General features: G+C 43.6%; 1 protein-coding gene across 1 annotated transcript in view; it reads left to right on the top strand.

Annotated features, from left to right (window-relative positions):
* The first annotated feature begins 2926 nt into the window (after window positions 1-2926).
* The window catches only part of Rrp15 (ribosomal RNA processing 15 homolog), a 31509-nt gene continuing 17264 nt past the window's right edge, over window positions 2927-17171 (top strand). The window contains exons 1-4 of the mRNA XM_006972069.4: window positions 2927-3299; window positions 12019-12290; window positions 14940-15037; window positions 16143-16341. Coding sequence (XP_006972131.3) covers window positions 3155-3299; window positions 12019-12290; window positions 14940-15037; window positions 16143-16341 — 714 coding nt within the window. The 5' untranslated portion in view covers window positions 2927-3154. The remainder of the gene's footprint in view (window positions 3300-12018; window positions 12291-14939; window positions 15038-16142; window positions 16342-17171) is intronic.

Here is a 17171-nt window from a genome sequence, read left to right as displayed (position 1 = left end):
TTCTTTCTTTCTTTCTTTCTTTCTTTCTTTCCTTCCTTATTTATTTATTTATTTATTTATTTATTTATTTATTTATTTATTTATTTATTTATCTATTATCAGCTTGATACAGTACAGTACAAATTCTTATCCTAACAGTGAAATGTTTCACTGAGGCTTGCCTAGTAGTTGAGTAAAACCAAAACTTATTCTAAGCCACAGTCATCCTAGGGTCCCCCCTGCTATGCAGCCTCCCTGGTTCTGTGGGTTGCAGTTTGATTGTTCTTTGCTTTATATCTAGTAACCACTTATGAGTGAGTACATACCATGTTTGTCCTTCTGGGTTTGGGTTACCTCACTCAGGATGACATTTTCTAGTTCCATCCATTTGCCTGCAAATTTCATGCTGTCATTGTTTTTTTTCTCTGCTGAGTAGTACTCCATTGTGTATATGTACCACATTTTCTTAATCCATTCTTCAATTGACAGGCATCTAGGTTGTTTCCAGGTCCTGGCTATTACAAATAATGCTGCTATGAACATAGTTGAACAATTCTTATATAGAAATGATTATATTGATGTAAAAGTTGGGCTTGATGGCACAGGCCTGAAACCCCAACTACTGCAGAGGCTGAAGCAGAAACTAAAAATCAAGACCTGCCTGAGTTACAGAGTTAATTCAAGGCCAGCTAGGGGAACTTTATAAGATACTGCCTCAAAATTTAAAAAAAGAAGTGGGTTCATGGATTGGGTGTGTGTATGTGGAACTAACGAAGCCCCACTCACAGATGAGGAGGAGCTTTTGCTAACTGATGACTGGGGTGGGCATGGATTTTTCTTCAAGGCTATGGCTGATGGTAGGTTGTCCGTGAGCATTCAGTAAGTTACGAGAGAGAGAGAGAGAGAGAGAGAGAGAGAGAGAGAGAGAGAGAGAGAGAGAGAGAGAGAGAGAGAGAGAACAGGAAAATGGGGGGCACATGATATATGGTGTGAGGTTGTGAGGGATGATTTGGAGGTGACTATTATGGTGGTACACTGAATCCATGCATGAATTTAACAAAGATCAATAAAAGAAGAGAGACTGGGGGCCGAGAGATGGTCCCGTGGTTAAGAATGTTTACTGCTCTCACAGAGGATCCTGGTTAGGTTCCCATGTCAGATGGCTCTCAGGCAAATTCCAGTTCAGGGGATCCCACATTCTCTTCCGGCCCCCACAGGCATTGCTGCATGTGGTGCACATAAACACATCCAGGCTTACAAAACTAAGAAATAAATCTTTTAAAAATTAGTTTTTCTGTTTTGATATTTTTGTTGATGTTTCTCCTGTTGTTTTTTTTTTTTTGGGGGGGTGGAGGGGATAGAGAAAGAATATGAAGTTGGGTTGGTAGGGAGGTTGGTAGGATCTTGGAGGAGTTAGGGGAGGGGAGACAATATGATTAAAATATATTGTATGGGAAAAAAATGAAAGTAAATATTAAAAAAAGAAAAAATGCTAAATATGAGACATCAGGAAGTAGCCTCAGGACCAGGACAGCGTTCATTCTAATGAGAGTGTTACACTGCTGTAGAGGCGAGAATATCACAGGAATCACAATGACCTGGTAGAGTTCAACCAGAATTATTCTCTTCGGAGGTTTATACTGGAATCTGACCTTGTCCAAAACTGAATTTACAGTGCCGTATTTCCTGTACTACTTTTGAAATGTCTTATATTTAGGGTGTATATATTTATTTCCTGCATAGACACCAACCAAAACACATCAAAACGAAGATCTTCTTCTCCTCCTCCTCCTCCTCCTCCTCCTCCTCCTTCTTCTTCTTTTCTTCTTCTTTTTGGTGTTTGGTTTTTCGAGACAGGGTTTCTCTATGTAGCTTTTTGCCTTTCCTGGAACTCACTTGGTAGCCCAGGCTGGCCTCGAACTCACAGATCGGCCTGGCTCTGCCTCCTAAGTGCTGGGATTAAAGGTTTGCGCCCCCACCGCCCGGCCGATTCTTATTTTCTGTTGCTTTTCTTTTTTAAAGACAAATTTGGGATGCTAAAAACTGGTTCGGCACCAGGTAAGTGTTTTCAGATCCTCAGTAGTAGATTTCTCCACCAACACAATAAGCCAGATCAAACCAAATCAAAAAGTCCTGGGTTAATGAGCAAAGTGCTCCCAAGTGACCCCTCCAGCCCCCAGACCCCCAGAAGTGAGGCGGGAGAGAGGAGAAGGAATCAAGTCGCAGGTCTAGGGACCAGAGCTTAAATACTAGTAGGCAAGGTGTTGAGCAGCTGGGGATGGGGGTGGCTCCCTCTCTTGGGAAACTTCTGAAGGGGCAGGATTTGGAGAGGGAGGAGAGGGGCTGAGGCACAGCTTCCCACGGAACAAAAACCATTAGATAAGGAAGGAAAACCTGAAATGGGGTACTGGTTGGCTATAGGCAGGGGCTGGGATGTATTTCAGATGATGAAATCTTTTAATAACACTGGCGATTTGGGGGATAGGGGATGGTGGGGATCCAACAGCAACTCACAAAGAAATTCCTTACATTTTAGACTTTCGGAGAGTGGGTGGAGTCTGCGTTTAATTTAATGAATGTACTAGATAGGATTTAAAGGCTTAATTTAGGAGGATAATCCCATTGTCGCCCCCTACCTTGGGTACTACAAGGCTGTTTTGCATTTTACGGAAGGTGGTAGGGAGGACGAGGGCGTGGCTCATCCCCTCTACCTGGGCAGTTTAACAAAAACCAAGAATTTCTACTCAGAAAACACTGAGCTTTGGAACACTTATTAGAACATTTGGTCCGTTAAAAAAAAGAAGTGTGAACGTGGAGTTTGCTTTCTGATTCTGTAATTGTATTGTTACAATGAATGGGAATGCGGTCTCTAACTCCGGGAGCCAACCTTCCAGGGAGGAGCTGGCCGCAGCAGCCGCCCGGAAGGGGGCCGGGCGGGCCGGCCAGAGAGTCCGACTTCAGAAGGCCTCCGGTGCGGGGAGCGGGGAGACCTGGAACCGACTTCGCCTGGGAACACCTGTGGATCGAGACGTTTCTCCGTCTACCCGAGGCTTCCACCCCGGAACTGCAGAGTGGACAACGGTGTTCCGGAGCTTTGCAACGCCGGAACTAGAGGAGGAAGTGCCTTTCGTTGCAACCCGACTGGATTATCAGGTGGCACTTCCGGCGGGTCAACATGGCCGCGACCGTTCAAGACTCACGTGTGAGCGCGGTGAAAAGGCTGAAGCGTTCCCTGAAGAAGAAGAAAAAGATGAAACTGGTAGCTAAGGATGAGGTGTCGAATCGGGAAGATGGGCTCAAAGACCCTTCCGACGGAGAAGGTAACATGGTCGGGCGGAGCTCTGGCGACTGAGAAGGTCGAGCTGAACTCCCCAAGGCAAGGGCTGCGTTTCTTCTTGTTGCATCCGGGGGGCCGAGCAGGTGGGTGGGGTGAGGAGGCCTGCCCTTCAGAGACGCCTTGCTGTCATGTTTAATTTCGTGTTTCGGCCCAGTCAGCTGTTACCAAGATGGACGAAACTGCCCGTGCCAATGAGAAACTTAACAGGAAAGCGTGAAAGAAGGGTCTCGGTTGAAGTAACGGGTGGGCTAGGCTCAGAGAGCGAGGAGCAAAAAGCCACCAGAGGGAAGAAATACTATTACCGTGCGGTGGGGGAAAGGGGGGCGCTGGGGAGTTAGAGACAAGATAGTACTCAGTGAAAGAAGAGTAAATGGTAAAGGAGAGAAACAAATGTAACATTTTTTAACAGTTCGAGAATGGAAGGAAGATGTATTTTGGGAGGTCATTCACTATGATGTGTCTGCCCTTGCTGTTGCTTTGAAACTTCCATCGTTCTTGTCACCAGCTTCATGGTGTAGAAGGAAGGACAGACATGTGCTTCCCACGCCCTAGTTACTGCTCATGTGTAGTAGCTGATACTCACACCCACGCGTGTCTGATCGTGTCAGTCATTCATGAATGGCTTCGCATCCCGGAGTAACATCCAGCATTTTAAACTTGCGTGATGTGGCTTGTCTCTCGTCTCATCACGTGCCTCTGCTGCTTGATCATTACTGTTTTCTATTCATATTGGTTGCTGGACACCTGGGACGTGCCCTCTTCCTGGAGTTTCTCTACCTTTTGCCTGTACTGCCAACAGTATTCTTCAAATGCTTGCCCGTCCATCTGATTTTCCATTGGCTTGAGTCTCTGACCCAGTGGAGATTCGTCTTTATGTTTCGAATGCACCACAGTGCTCCTTGTCACGTTGGCTTAGTGCCCTGCTTTTTTTAGGTTTATTTTTCTTATTTTTAAATTACATGTATGTGTGTTGGGTGGGTGGGGGATATGTGAATGTGAGTGCAGGTGTCCGTAGTTGCTAGAGGTCTCAGATCCCCTGAAGCTGAAGTTACAAGTGGTTGTTAGCAGCCTAATGTGGATGCTGAGAAAGGAACTCTTCTTCCTCTGGAAGAACATGAACTTAACTACTGAACATTTCTGCAGCCCCACCTTGCTCTTTTAAAACCCGCTTTTCAAATCTTCTGAAGTGTGTTTGCTGTTTGAAAGTTCCATAAGTGTACAGACAGTTGAACTTCAGTTTCTAGAATGATGCCTGTTACTCTGAGGTTCTTTCACAGGTGTGTAAGGAAATGAATGAATGAACTTGGACTTCAGGGCCAAGAAGTAACTATCATAAGCTATTGCACAGTAATGAAAGGCCTCAGCCCTTCCCAGAGGAACAAACTGCTGAGCAGAGCCTCTGGTTCTGATGTTGTTTTTACTCCATTTATTTATTTTGTGTGTGGTCACGTGCAGGGGTCTGAGGAGAACTTACAGGGGTTTGACAGCAGGTGCCAGTACCCTCTGATCCACTTCACCTCGTTATGATAGTGTTTTGAATTTAATAATTGTTGTAAGCCTCACTGTGCAAATAAAACACTTACATTTTAAGCAAGATATCAGTACTGCTTACGAATTTGGGTGGAAATTGTATTTCTTTACTTAAGTGTGGATAATTCTGAGCAGAAAATGTTTTTCAGCATAAATACTGACTAGGCTTCTAAAGTTCTCTTCTGTTAACAGATTATTTGTCAAGGAGGCTTTTGGATAATATGGAAACCTAATTATTCAATGAATGTTTGTGTGCTGTTATGTTACAGTAACCCTCTAGGCACTGACATGAAGGATGAATAAATTCTCTCCTTAGCGTTACAGTTTTAAGGAAGACAGATATGAACACAGGGCTGTGATACAGTGTAGTGTTAAAAGGTAGTTATAGATCACTGTCCAGTGTAGAAATGGTCAGGATGGAGTGTGTCTGGATGACTGCCAAGTGCAGGACTATTTATATTGTTCAAAAGAAACTTTACTATGTATGTGAACTTGCAGTTTTGAAGGTCAGCTGTGTCTCCCTGTAAAGCCATAACAGCTTGTGTGCGCAGCTTCTGTGATGGCCTCCGTGAACTTTTCAGGATTGGGTCTTGTTGGTGACTAGGTTACGAGGGCTCAGCTTATGCACAACATGGACTTTTCCAGCTCCACTCACTAAGCTGGCTCTGGTGGTGGTGGTGTTGGTGCATTTCTTTTCCTAATCTAGACCCACATTCAGGAGAGTGGCTGTGGCTCATTGGTCCTTTAAAACTGTAAAATTGCATTATTTATGTCTTCTGTGAAGGTCTTGCTACTGCGTACATGTGGACGTCAGAGGACAGTCTGCAGGAGCAAGTTCTCTCCATCATGTGGGCCCTGAGGATTGGACTCACTTGGTTTGTGGCAAGGGCATTTACATGCTGAGCCATCTGGCTGGCTCTATTTTTTTTCTTAATGAGCTGGAGTTACAGATGGTTGTGAACCCCCTTGACATGGGTGCTAGGAACTGAACTCAGGTCCTCTGAAGAGCAGCAAATGTGCTTAACCATGCTCCGCCCTCCAAAAAAGAAAAACCAACAACTTTTATGTGTGTGATGTTTGGTATCAAACTATATGAATGCTAGATAAGAGCTCCACCACTGAGTTTAGTGCTCTCCATCTAGTTTCTTTTCAGCATTTAAGCCGTCTCTGTGACAGTGATAAAGTATAATAAAGGGTCCTTCATTTTGTAAATTTGGTAATAAATAGTTATTGGTTAATGCACATTCTTTGGTGTGACTTAGAATTTGATATTTAACCTGAGAAATGGTTGTTTTCATCCTGTGAATTCAGTCTTCCTAGAAAGGTAACTCATGGCTTATACAACTATTGATAAACTTTCAGATGATAGTAACTGAAAACTATAAAGGTTGAGGCCTCAGGAGTGGTGTGCAAGTTACAGGCATTTCGTTAAATTGTCCTGGGCCATCTATCGGGAGACTGGATCCAAGACACGTTTGACTTTTCAGCTGAGCATGACAGTGGTTAAGGGTGGGCCTTCCTGAGATTTGAAGTAACATCATTTGTCAGGTAGTTGGGTGGTGCTTGCCTCACAGATAGCATGGATGTGGCTTATATGTCTTGAGCTGTACTTTTCTTCTTCTGGTTTGATTTCTTTTGACATCTTGTACAAGGAAGGTAGAAAATTATGCTTTTATAAAATATTTGTGTTGCAGAAACTCCCTGATCTCTGAGACAGAGACATTGTTGACTTTGATGAGAGCAGTATCTGAGAGCTTAGCATGAGCCTGATGCATGTGTGGTGTTCAGTAGACTTTTATTCATTGAGTACATTGGAAGGATCTCTTTATTCTTCCACCGATAGACAACTAGGCTGACGCCAGAACTTGGCTGAGTGGCATTGTGGTAAACATGGCTGAGCAGTTGTCTCTGACTTTGATTCTTTGGGTACAACTAGAAGTCATGTAACTGAATCAGACTTCAGTTTTCGTTTTGTTGTTGTTGTTGTTATTCAAATACCTGCTTTTATTTAGGATGTAATATTTCTAGTAGTAGGAAACCAATAATTATCCTTTTAAGGTTCATGGATTTCAAAATGTTAAAAGCAACATTTTTAATTTTTTGAAGAACCCTCATTAATTTTTTTATAGGTGCTATGAATTTATATTTAAAAAACTACTGACAGGTTTTTTAGATGGGATCTCATGAGCCAAGACTTGCAGCATGTCCAGCAATGGCCTCTAACTGCAGGGTCTCCTGTGTCAGCCCATGTTCCCTCCCACCTCTGGCCTCTCCAGTGCTAGCACATGTGGTTTCTTTTGTTTGATGATATTCCAGCTGTGGTGAGATGGTCTCTTACTGCAGTTTTGATTTGTATTTCCTTCATGGCTGAAGATAGTAAGCATTTGTCATGTGTTTTAGGTTATGTGCACTTCTTCATTTGAGAGCGTCTGTGTGGTCCATTTGCCCATTTATTGAGGGATTCTTTGCTACTTCAGTACTGTGGTGTTTTGAGTTTTGAGTATGTATTTCAGCTTTTAACACTTTACCAGATGTGTAGCCGGTAAAGATTCCCCTACTGTATACACTGTCTGCCCAGTGTTAATTCTTTCCTTTGCTGAGCAGAAGCTTTTTCATCTGTGTTGTCCCAGTTGACAGTTCTTCTGTTAACATCCTGAGCTGTTGGAGTCTTATTTGGAAAGTCATTGCCTGAGCCTTATCTTGAGACGTGAAACCCCTTTTAATATAATTGTTTTACACTTTTATTCTTAGAAAACCAGACAGTCGCCAAGGGTAAAAGTAGCTGCAGTTGTATGTATCATAAACTTGAATAATGGTAGTTGTAATACTTTTCAGTAATATTTAATTATGGTTTTAACAAAATGGAACATGCTCGTGAACCAGAGAGACATATGGGATATAAAAATGGTACAATCTGTGTCTTTTGGGGGAAGGTGAGGAAGAATCAAATTCAGGGCCTTGAACTTGCTAGGTAGGTGCTCTAAGTGAAGCTGTACCTCGGTACCCTCTCTCTCTCTCTCTCTCTCTCTCTCTCACACACACACACACACACACTCTCTCACTCTCTCTCTCTCTCTCATATATATATGTACATATATATATGTACATATATACACACACACTGTGTGTGTGTGTGTGTGTGATGCCTGTGCTGTGTCATGCACATGGAAATCACAAGGCAACCTTGGGTGTAGGTCTTCTAGCTTGTCTGAGATGGGGGTCTCTTGTTATCTACCACTGCGTATGCCATGCTATCTGGGCTGTAAGTTGCCAGAGAGTCTCCTGTCGCCCTCTCCTCTTTCCATGGGAACCCAGGAACTATAGATGAGCACTCCTGGACTCACTCACACATGTTGTGGAGATCCAACTCATGTTCTCAGATCTGAGCAGCAAACACGTTACCTATTGAGCCACCTCCTCAGCACTGTTTATTTTTTATTTTAGAAATTCTGTTTGCACCATGGATATGCAGTGCCCAGGAAGGCCAGAAGAAGGTGTTACATCTCCTAGAAATGGAGTAACAGGCGATTTTGAGCCTCTTGATGTGGGTGCTAGGAGCCATACCTGTGTCCTCTGCAAAAACAAGTGCTATTAACCACTGACCCATCTCCCAGCCCATACTTTTTGTTTTGAGACATGGTTTCACTAGGTTGTGCAGGCTAGCCTTGGACTCACTGAGTCGCCAGGCAGGCCTTGACCTGGCAGTTCTCCCGCCTCAGCCTTAGACCAGTCTGAATCTTAATACACAAATGTCAGTTGGTGTAGGACAAAGGGAGGACAGCAGCCCTGTAGAGTTGTCCTTGAGCTGCTCAGAAGAAGTGGATAATGTTTTGGTTCAAATACAATGTATACTTGGTTCTTCAATTTGTAGCTTTAGTAACAAAAACAACAAAACCTAATAAATCACTTCTGTTGAAATTTGGTCAAAAGATGAAAATAATGACCATTGATGTCACATACTATTAGCGGAGGAAGGTGGGACTAACGGAGTTATTACTCAAATAGTTGAACCAATGCTCCACAATCAACCCCCAGTGAGCAAATCCTTATCTCCAGCCATTGCCAGGATGAGAAAGAGCCACTTCCCCAGAGAAAGTGTCCTCTGACTGTGACATAGGAAGGTGGGAGGTAATGTCATTTCTAGACAGTGAAAAACCCTAAATTGTCCTGGTCACATGCTTGAAAAATGGCTGTCCACTTCTCATACAGGACTTCATAACAATCCACTGTAGGAATCCTAGAGGTAGCCTTTCATTTTTGATGAACGGCAAAACTGCATTGAGACCTAATAACCTAGCAGATAAATGTGCTTTTCACCAAACTGCCTTCTTTATCATTTATTTACTTCAGATAGCAAAGCAGCACGTCTAGGATTCGAAGTATGTAGTAGCCCATGTGAGTGCGTGGTTAGCGGTTCATGGCACAGTGTTGTCCGTGTGGAACTTTCCGCAGACCTCCTCCTCTCTCCTGTCCCCAGTGCTTCCTTCTTTCCTCCTAGAACATTCCCAGTTGCTATTGAACGTTTCTTTTGTCTGCTAAACTTGAGTTCTTTGGGGGAAGAAAGGTAGAATTATTCATTTCTTTCCTTGTTCTTCATTTAGAGGTGCTCAGAAATGTTGGGGGTTGTGCATGTTTTTAAAAGTTTGTCTTGGTCCTGAAGAAAACCGTTTACTTCCCTGCCAGCCACGAATCATATCTGGGCTGAAGAACTGGCAGGTAGGCAAGCTTGTGAGGCTGCAGAGGGTTTGGAAGCAGCAGCAGGTGAGAAGTCTCCATGTCTTCCTCAGTCCAGTCATATTACATTTAAGGTGGTTAAAATTGAAGAACTGCATTCCTCAGTCATGTGGACATATTTGAAGTGTGTGATAGCGATGTGTAACTGTTGTGGAGGATTGCCATTGTTGGAATTTTTGCCATTATTTGCAGTAAACATCCTCTGTAGTTCTCCCTTGGTTTTCAAATTTTTAAAGTAAAATTCTGAAGTCACTTTTAAAGTAATATAGGACTTGGATAAAATTTTATACATGTGTAGTGATAGTCATGTGTTAGACAGCTGTGTTTACTTTCTGATGCTAAAGATTGGTTAGTGAAAATTAGCAAAATCTGTGTCCGGATACAATTGAAAATGAAGAGCTCCTGTTTTTTTTTTTTTTTTTTTTTTTTGTTGTTGTTGTTCTCGTAATGATTGATGGTCTTCAGTATTCCTACAAGGAAATTCTGGGGTGTGTGTGTGTGTGTGTGTGTGTGTGTGTGTTTTACTATTCTGGGTAAGTGGGGAGCTGCAGCGGCTTGTATCATGGAAAGACTTTTCTCCCTCACACCGTGGCTCCTTGCTGCCTTTGTATAGGTTCATCAGGACGAACACTAGATGTCAGTGTTGTAGTTTTGCCATTTTCTAGGATCTGGTAAAGCCTTTTTTTGCTTCTAATGTCCCAGGTAGTATTGGTTCTTAAAACTTTTAGTGGTTGTATCTCTTTACATCTGATTAAAGCTTACTAAAAAAAGCAGGGCTTGTGTGTGTGTGTGTGTGTGTGTGTGTGTGTGTGTGTGTGTGTGTGTGTGAGTGAGAGAGAGAGAGAGAGAGAGAGAGAGAGAGAGAGAGAGAGAGAGAGAGAGAGAGAGAATTGTTGGTCATTAGTATCTTAAGTGCTGACAACTCTGAGAACTAAAACAATATTTTTCCACTACCTGCATTATTTAACTGCTAGTATACAAGGTCCTCAAAGATGCCACTGGGGAGAAGTTGTGTGGCCCTTGGCTGTGGACAGTTTTTGCCGAGTTGATTGTATTACTCTTTGTAGACTTTACTCGCTGATTGTCCTCAACCCTAATCGGGAAATCCAAGGAAATGCCCCCAAATTCAATTCAGTTGATCAATATGGCATTTAAAAACTTCATATTGCAGTGTTTGGATTTTTGGATTTAGGGATGCCCAACTTGTATTAATCAAAATTAGTACCTGGAGGACGTGTATTATAATCAGTCCCTGGGTAAATATCTAACCAGCTGTCTTGGCTGATTTGTGGCTTAAAGCCTGAGCTTAGAAGGACCTGCCACCATGAGGGGTGTCGGATTGTATTGAGAGCAGTGGGGAATTCACGTTTCTCAAAGGCAACTGCTGTCTCTGAGTTTTCCTCTTTGAGAAATTCTCAGCTGCCTTTGTTAGCCCTTATTAGCAAACATTGCAGGTCCCTTTGAAGTGTTTCCCAGTGAATTCCATGGGATTCTGAAAGAAGACACTTGAGCTCCGTGGAGTGCCGTGGAGTGCCCCGGTTGTGTAGCTGGCTGTACACCGTGCTCCCGGCTGAGCTGACTGTACCCCAGCTGCTCAGCAAGCTTCCCCAGCCACGCCCACCGGTGCTGCTGTTGCAGCTGCCCTCTGACCCCTGCCGCCTGGGCTTCTGCTGGTGAGCTCTGCAGCACAGCGTAAGGTTGATGTAGCCATGGTTATCAGCACTACCGTTAGCATCTTGACTCTCGTTTGGGTTTGTTTTCCCCCCCTCAAAAATGTAAGACATGACCAAATAAATTTTATTGCTATATCCAACTTTTAAAAAATCAGGTGTTTTTAGTATTTTTCTGGACATAAGCTTAGAATTTTAATATGTGTGGCAAATTTTTTAGAAAACTGGTACTCTAACACTACACTAAAATGTTTTTCTTCATGAATTAATACTTCAGTTCTTTTTTTTTTTCTCCTGCCTTTTTTTCAAGACAGGGTTTCTTTGTGTAGTCCTGGAACTTATTCTGTAGACCAGGCTAGCCTTGAACTTAGAGATCCACCTTCATCTCTCTTCTGAGTACTGGGATTAAAGGCATGAGCCACCACTGCCCAGCTAATATTTCAGTTCTTAAAAATAATCTTTGTTAGTCTCTTCAATAATTTAGGGCTCAGCTCGGTTGAAATCTGTGTCCTGAAAGCACTCTGCATTGGACCTGCCTGGTCTCCCTCATCCCTACAGATGTGATGTGGAGCAGCTGTTGGATTTGTCTCTGCAGCCTGGGTCTTGAAGCCACTGTGACTTCCCGGTCCTCGTTGTGGGCTGCTGTCTGGTGCTGTTAGCAACACAGGGAATCCTGGTGCTCCTTGTCACTGCCACAGACACGGGCGTCAGGAGGGCCTGGCAGTGCTCTGCCCAGGGCACTAAAGTTTCATTTATTTTTACTCGTAGGTTCCATAGGAAGCTGTGAATCAGAAATGGACCAGTTGTCAGATGATGATGCAGTAGAAGCTGACGGTGAGGACAATGTTGAATCCTGTGAAGAAGAAAATGATGAGGCCGCAGAACCAAGTGCTGGAACTAATTCTGGCTGGGCAGATGCCATGGCTAAAATCCTTAACAAAAAGACTCCTAAAAGTAAACCCACCATCCTCACCAAAAACAAAGAGCTGGAGAAGGAGAAGGAGAAACTAAAGCAGGAGAGGTTGGAGAAGAGGAAGCAGGTCTGTCTGTCTGTTTGTCTGTGCTGTCCTTGGAGTTTGTCACAGAAGCATTCAGCTTTAAGGGCGTCTTATGTGGGGGTGGGTAAGCAAGGGTAAGTCAGGACCACAGTCTTGTGCAGGCTGTTGAGCACACCCAGCCATACTATGGAAATCTGAATACCAAACTGCATGCAGTTCTATAGCATGAATCTTAAAAGTTCTTATTAATAAAATCAAACCCAGGGCTAGTTATCGGGGTGAAATGCTGGATGGTCAGAGAGACAGAATAAGCCACAGCTACCTCACCTCACTGGATCCTCAGCTGGTCTTGTCTCCTCAGACTGGAAGGCCTCTGAGTCCTCATCCAGAATGGGTCTCAGCTGAATTGCTGCTCAAAAGCCTGAATGCTTAACCAGCCAAATGCTTAACCAGCCAAATGCGTCTAGTTTCTGGTCCTCACACCTTATATACCTTTCTGCTTTCTACCACCACTCCCTGGGATTAAAGGCTTGCTTTCTGGGATTAAAGGCGTGATGAGTCACCATGCTTGTCTGTGTCCTTGAACACATGGATTTCTGCCTCTGGAATGCTAGGATTAAAGGCGTGTGCTACCACTGCCTATCCTTTATGTTTAATATTGTGGCAGCTCTGTCTCTGACCCCAGATAAGTTTATTAGCATGCACAATATTTGGGGGAATGCAATGGAATAAATGGTTTTCTGCTGACAGACCGGATTCTTTTCTGGTCAATCACTGCTGATAGAAATTAGTCTAACCTGGATTAAAGACCTAAATTTTCCAAGAAGTTGGCTGTTGTACAGTATAAAAGAAGCTATGGTGAGCTTTTCATGTCCTCTGTACTTTAAGTATCAGTACGTCAAAAATATTTGGTTATAAAAATAAGTAATTTCTAATGAAAGAAAAGTCACTTCCCATGTTTGTACTGACAGTGTAGAAGTACAAACTTCCAGGTAGTTTCTGTACAAATGAAGGAAAGAGGCTTGAACTAGGGCATGCTGCTTTTTATGTCTGGCATGTCCTTGCTCCTTCTTGGGTTACTCCGCTTAGAAGTTGGGCTTTTCCTGCATTGCTGTCTTGACACACAGGTGTACTCTTCCTGATAATTCTTTCTCTTCTTCAAGATAAACTTTGGGGGTTGGGGATTTAGCTCAGTGGTAGAGTGCTTGCCTAGGAAGCACAAGGCCCTGAGTTCGGTCCTCAGCTCCAGTTGGGGTTAGGGGGGGGCGGAGATAAACTTTGTCTCTAACCTTACAGAGAACTTTCCCCTGAAATTTGAATACTTGTTTATTAACTGGTAAAGATTAGAACCAGTTTTTAAAATGATAGAATCTGTAATTACCTCTAGTCTCCAAATTCCAGGAAGGGCAAGAATTTAAAGCCAAGGGCAGGTGTGTAGGTCAGCTCTGAGTGCTGGAGATGTGCTGTGCATGGGGCACATGGATGCACACTTGAGTGCTGGAGATGATGATTGTGCATGGGGCACATGGATGCACTCTTGCTGATAGCAGCAGTGGTGGGACTGGCCATCTGTAGAAGTCAGGTAACGATGTAACTTGTTCTGGTTTTGTTTCTCACTTTGTGTGGTGATGAGTCTGCTGACTTTGAAACGCACCCACAGGGGAAGAATGCCTTTTCTAAAGGAGCCAGACTAGTCTGTGTTGTCAGATCTGGAGTGTTAGCTGTGTTCTGTTGTTATTTTGTTGTTTATCTGGAACTCAACCTATAGACCAAGCTGGCCTCCTCATAGAGATCTGCCTGCCCCTGCCTCCTGAGTGCTGGGATTAAGGTGTGCACCACCACTGCCCGGCCTGAACCATGTTCTTACTACAGAAGTAGAGGAGGATAGAGAAAAGCCAGCCAGCATTTTCCACCCTTCTTGGTGTAGATGCTTAGTGGCCTCCAGGAGAGTAGTTTATCTGGTCAGTATATATCGGTTTGGGAAGCAGACCTGAGCAGTCAGTCTATCAATTCAGGCACCTGGGACCAAGGATGTTGCTCAGAGGCCATTTTACACTAGCTTGAGTGTTGTCTGTGGGACTTCCTTTCTCCAGCTTCCCTTCAGTATTTGCACAGTGGTAGGAAATCTGTTCATTTGAGTTTGGAACTAAAAAGGCTATATGTGATGAGAACATTGTTAGATGTGCCTTGAGAGGAGAAATATGTTTATGTGATTTTATACAAAGAGAAATAGACAATATGCAAGACAGAACGTGAATATGATATTGTTCTATTCAGAACTGGTACAGAATTGATTCTGAGAGCTGGTGAATCTACTCTGAAGATAACAGGTAGCCTAGCTTGCCCTTAGCAAAGTGAGCAGTGTGGTCAGTCTTGTGCATCCTGCCGATGTGCTGTGGCAGTCGGGGACGGCTGGCTCCCCCTGCCTTGTACTGCCTGGCTGTACGTGCTGGCAGTTCTCCAGAGCCCTACGCCAGAGGACCTTAGAGACTGCCTCTCACATGATATGCCGAGTGCTAAGCACAGGCTGTCGGAGCCGAGCCCCTAAAACTGTGGTTTTAAAAACAGCCCCTATGACACACAGAGCTGGGTGATTTATTACCTTTGTCCTTTCACAGAATATCATATCAAAGTTTGCTGCACTTTCAAAAATGCCTAATATTCTTTCACATAACTGTATTTATAACACAGCTTGATAAGAAGCGGGAGTGGGAAATGATGTGCAGAGTGAAGCCAGATGTTGTCAACGACAAAGAGGCAGAGAGGAACCTTCAAAGGATTGCAACGAGGTAAGACAGTGCTTCTGCCTTTAAAAATAAGTACAAAAAAGCAAAAGCTTTGACAGTGATCTACTTGGTCAGATTGGATTCCTAAGCTCTGCCTTCTCAGAGCCAAGTGCCACACAGCCAATCCTGCTGTTGGACACTGAATTTAACCAAAGGCTTTGGAGGTGTCATGAGGCAGAACTGTAGTATGCTCAGTGTGTATTTGGTCTGAGTCTGCGGGGGTCATCGTTTTTATAGTTGTGGGAATTGTGGAGTCAGACCCCTGACTGCGTTTCTCCCTGGTGCTTGTCTAATGCATGGTGCTGGGTTTGTTCTCCTAGACTGTGTTTGCAGGATGAGATGTCACACATTATACCAGCTTTACCTTGGCCTTTTCCCTCTGAACCCCACCCCAACAGGAGCACCAGACATTTGTCAGCTTCCATGTCTAGGGCTGAATAGGATATGGTGTCTTCTGGGTGACCTGTAGCCATGAGTCTTTTGAGAATGGGATGTATTCTGTATAGTGACAACCGTGGGAGTTGGGGAATCGGGAAGGCTTTGCAGGAGGCAACATTAAATTGCTACTTAAAATACGTGGCAGTTTTATTTGGTGGAGTGATATTTAACTTCTGGTTACTCTGGTCGTTTTCTGATCTGTGTGGGAGTTACACAGTGAAATGGCGGGGAGTCTGCATACACTACTAGATTTCTTCATCTTGATTTATCTGTTTTTCCTAGCCTGTGAGGATCCCTGGAAATTGAGACACTATGTTCAATTTGTTTTGAAAAAAGGAACTGTTTTCAATAGCGCCATAACCATTATTATTTTAAAATAACTACATGAAAATTCAGCTCACTGACATATTAAGACCATTCACTCATGTATTCAGCATGCTTTAAAAGTAAAATGAGTTTACTACCTGATTTGACTAAGAAAGACAGTGCCCATTAAGTTCCTGCACTGTCCACCAAGCCGCCAATGGGAGTTAGTTCAGCCCAGTGTTTGCTTTCAAGAATAAATGAGAATATTTGCCACCTGAGAGTGCTTGCCTCTTCTAGACTGGTGGTAAGACGGTATTCTGCTGTGCTTGTCTGTGTTACATTGCTCTGGTGTGTTACTCTCTAGGGGTGTGGTGCAGTTATTCAATGCTGTTCAGAAACACCAAAGGAATGTCGGTGAAAAGGTTAAGGAAGCAGGAGGCTCCATCAGGAAGCAAGCTAAGCTGATGTCAACTGTTTCCAAGAAGGATTTCATCAGTGTTCTTCGAGGAATGGATGGTACAAATGAGAACAGTTCTGCTGGAAAGAACCTAAAAGCCAGACAGGTAAGAAGACTCTGCATGACAGGAATCACTGCATCAGACACTGTTAAAATGTGACAGACAACCTGTTAAAATACTGAGATGGAGAAACAGCACCCTGCAGAATTAAGAGTTCTTTCAGATCTCATTGCAATTTCTGATTTCCCACAAAGTTTGAATTCTTTAGTTCATGATGATGTTCTCTATGGAAATTACCATTTATTGCTATCATGATCCTGTTGATAGAACTCAGGCCAAATGGAATCATAGAAATGGTGTGGAAGTGGGGTTTACATTGCTCCTGTCTGAAACTATCGTTTTTTCCATTGCGGAAAGTGGAAACCCAGGTGAAGATGACTTTAAACTTTGGTCCACAGAAGTAACTGGGATGGGATGTAACTTGTAACGTGGAGTCAGGATATTGAGGAGCAATAGTGGACAGCCTCTACATAGAGTCGGCTTTAGTGATTTAAGATTCTAGGTACCAGCTTAGAAAGGTGTGGAGGTGCACACCTTCAGTTCCAGCATTCAGGAGGCAGAGGTAGCTGGAACTATGAGTTCTAGGCCAGCCAGGGCTGCAAAGTGAGGCCCTGTTTCAAGGGAAAGAGATTGTAAGCACCTCTGAGATCTTTGGAGTGATGGCTTTACTGCTCGTTATTCTGCTGGTGGACCTCAGTAGATTTCCAACTGTCCCAAGAAAGGTGCTTTCATCTCCTGAATGTGCTTTCATCTCTGAAGGGCTGGATGAGAAGGTGCGGGGAGGGGTGTGTGAGGGGGGCTTAGTGAGTTGGGGAAAACAATGGAACACTAGGAGTTTCACAACAGCTCATGGTTGTAGTATGTTTTAATGTCCT

The sequence above is a fragment of the Peromyscus maniculatus genome, chromosome 11, assembly GCF_049852395.1.
Source record: "Peromyscus maniculatus bairdii isolate BWxNUB_F1_BW_parent chromosome 11, HU_Pman_BW_mat_3.1, whole genome shotgun sequence".
NCBI classification, from domain to species: Eukaryota; Metazoa; Chordata; class Mammalia; order Rodentia; family Cricetidae; genus Peromyscus; species Peromyscus maniculatus.
This window is presented reverse-complemented; position numbering and strand designations above follow the sequence as displayed.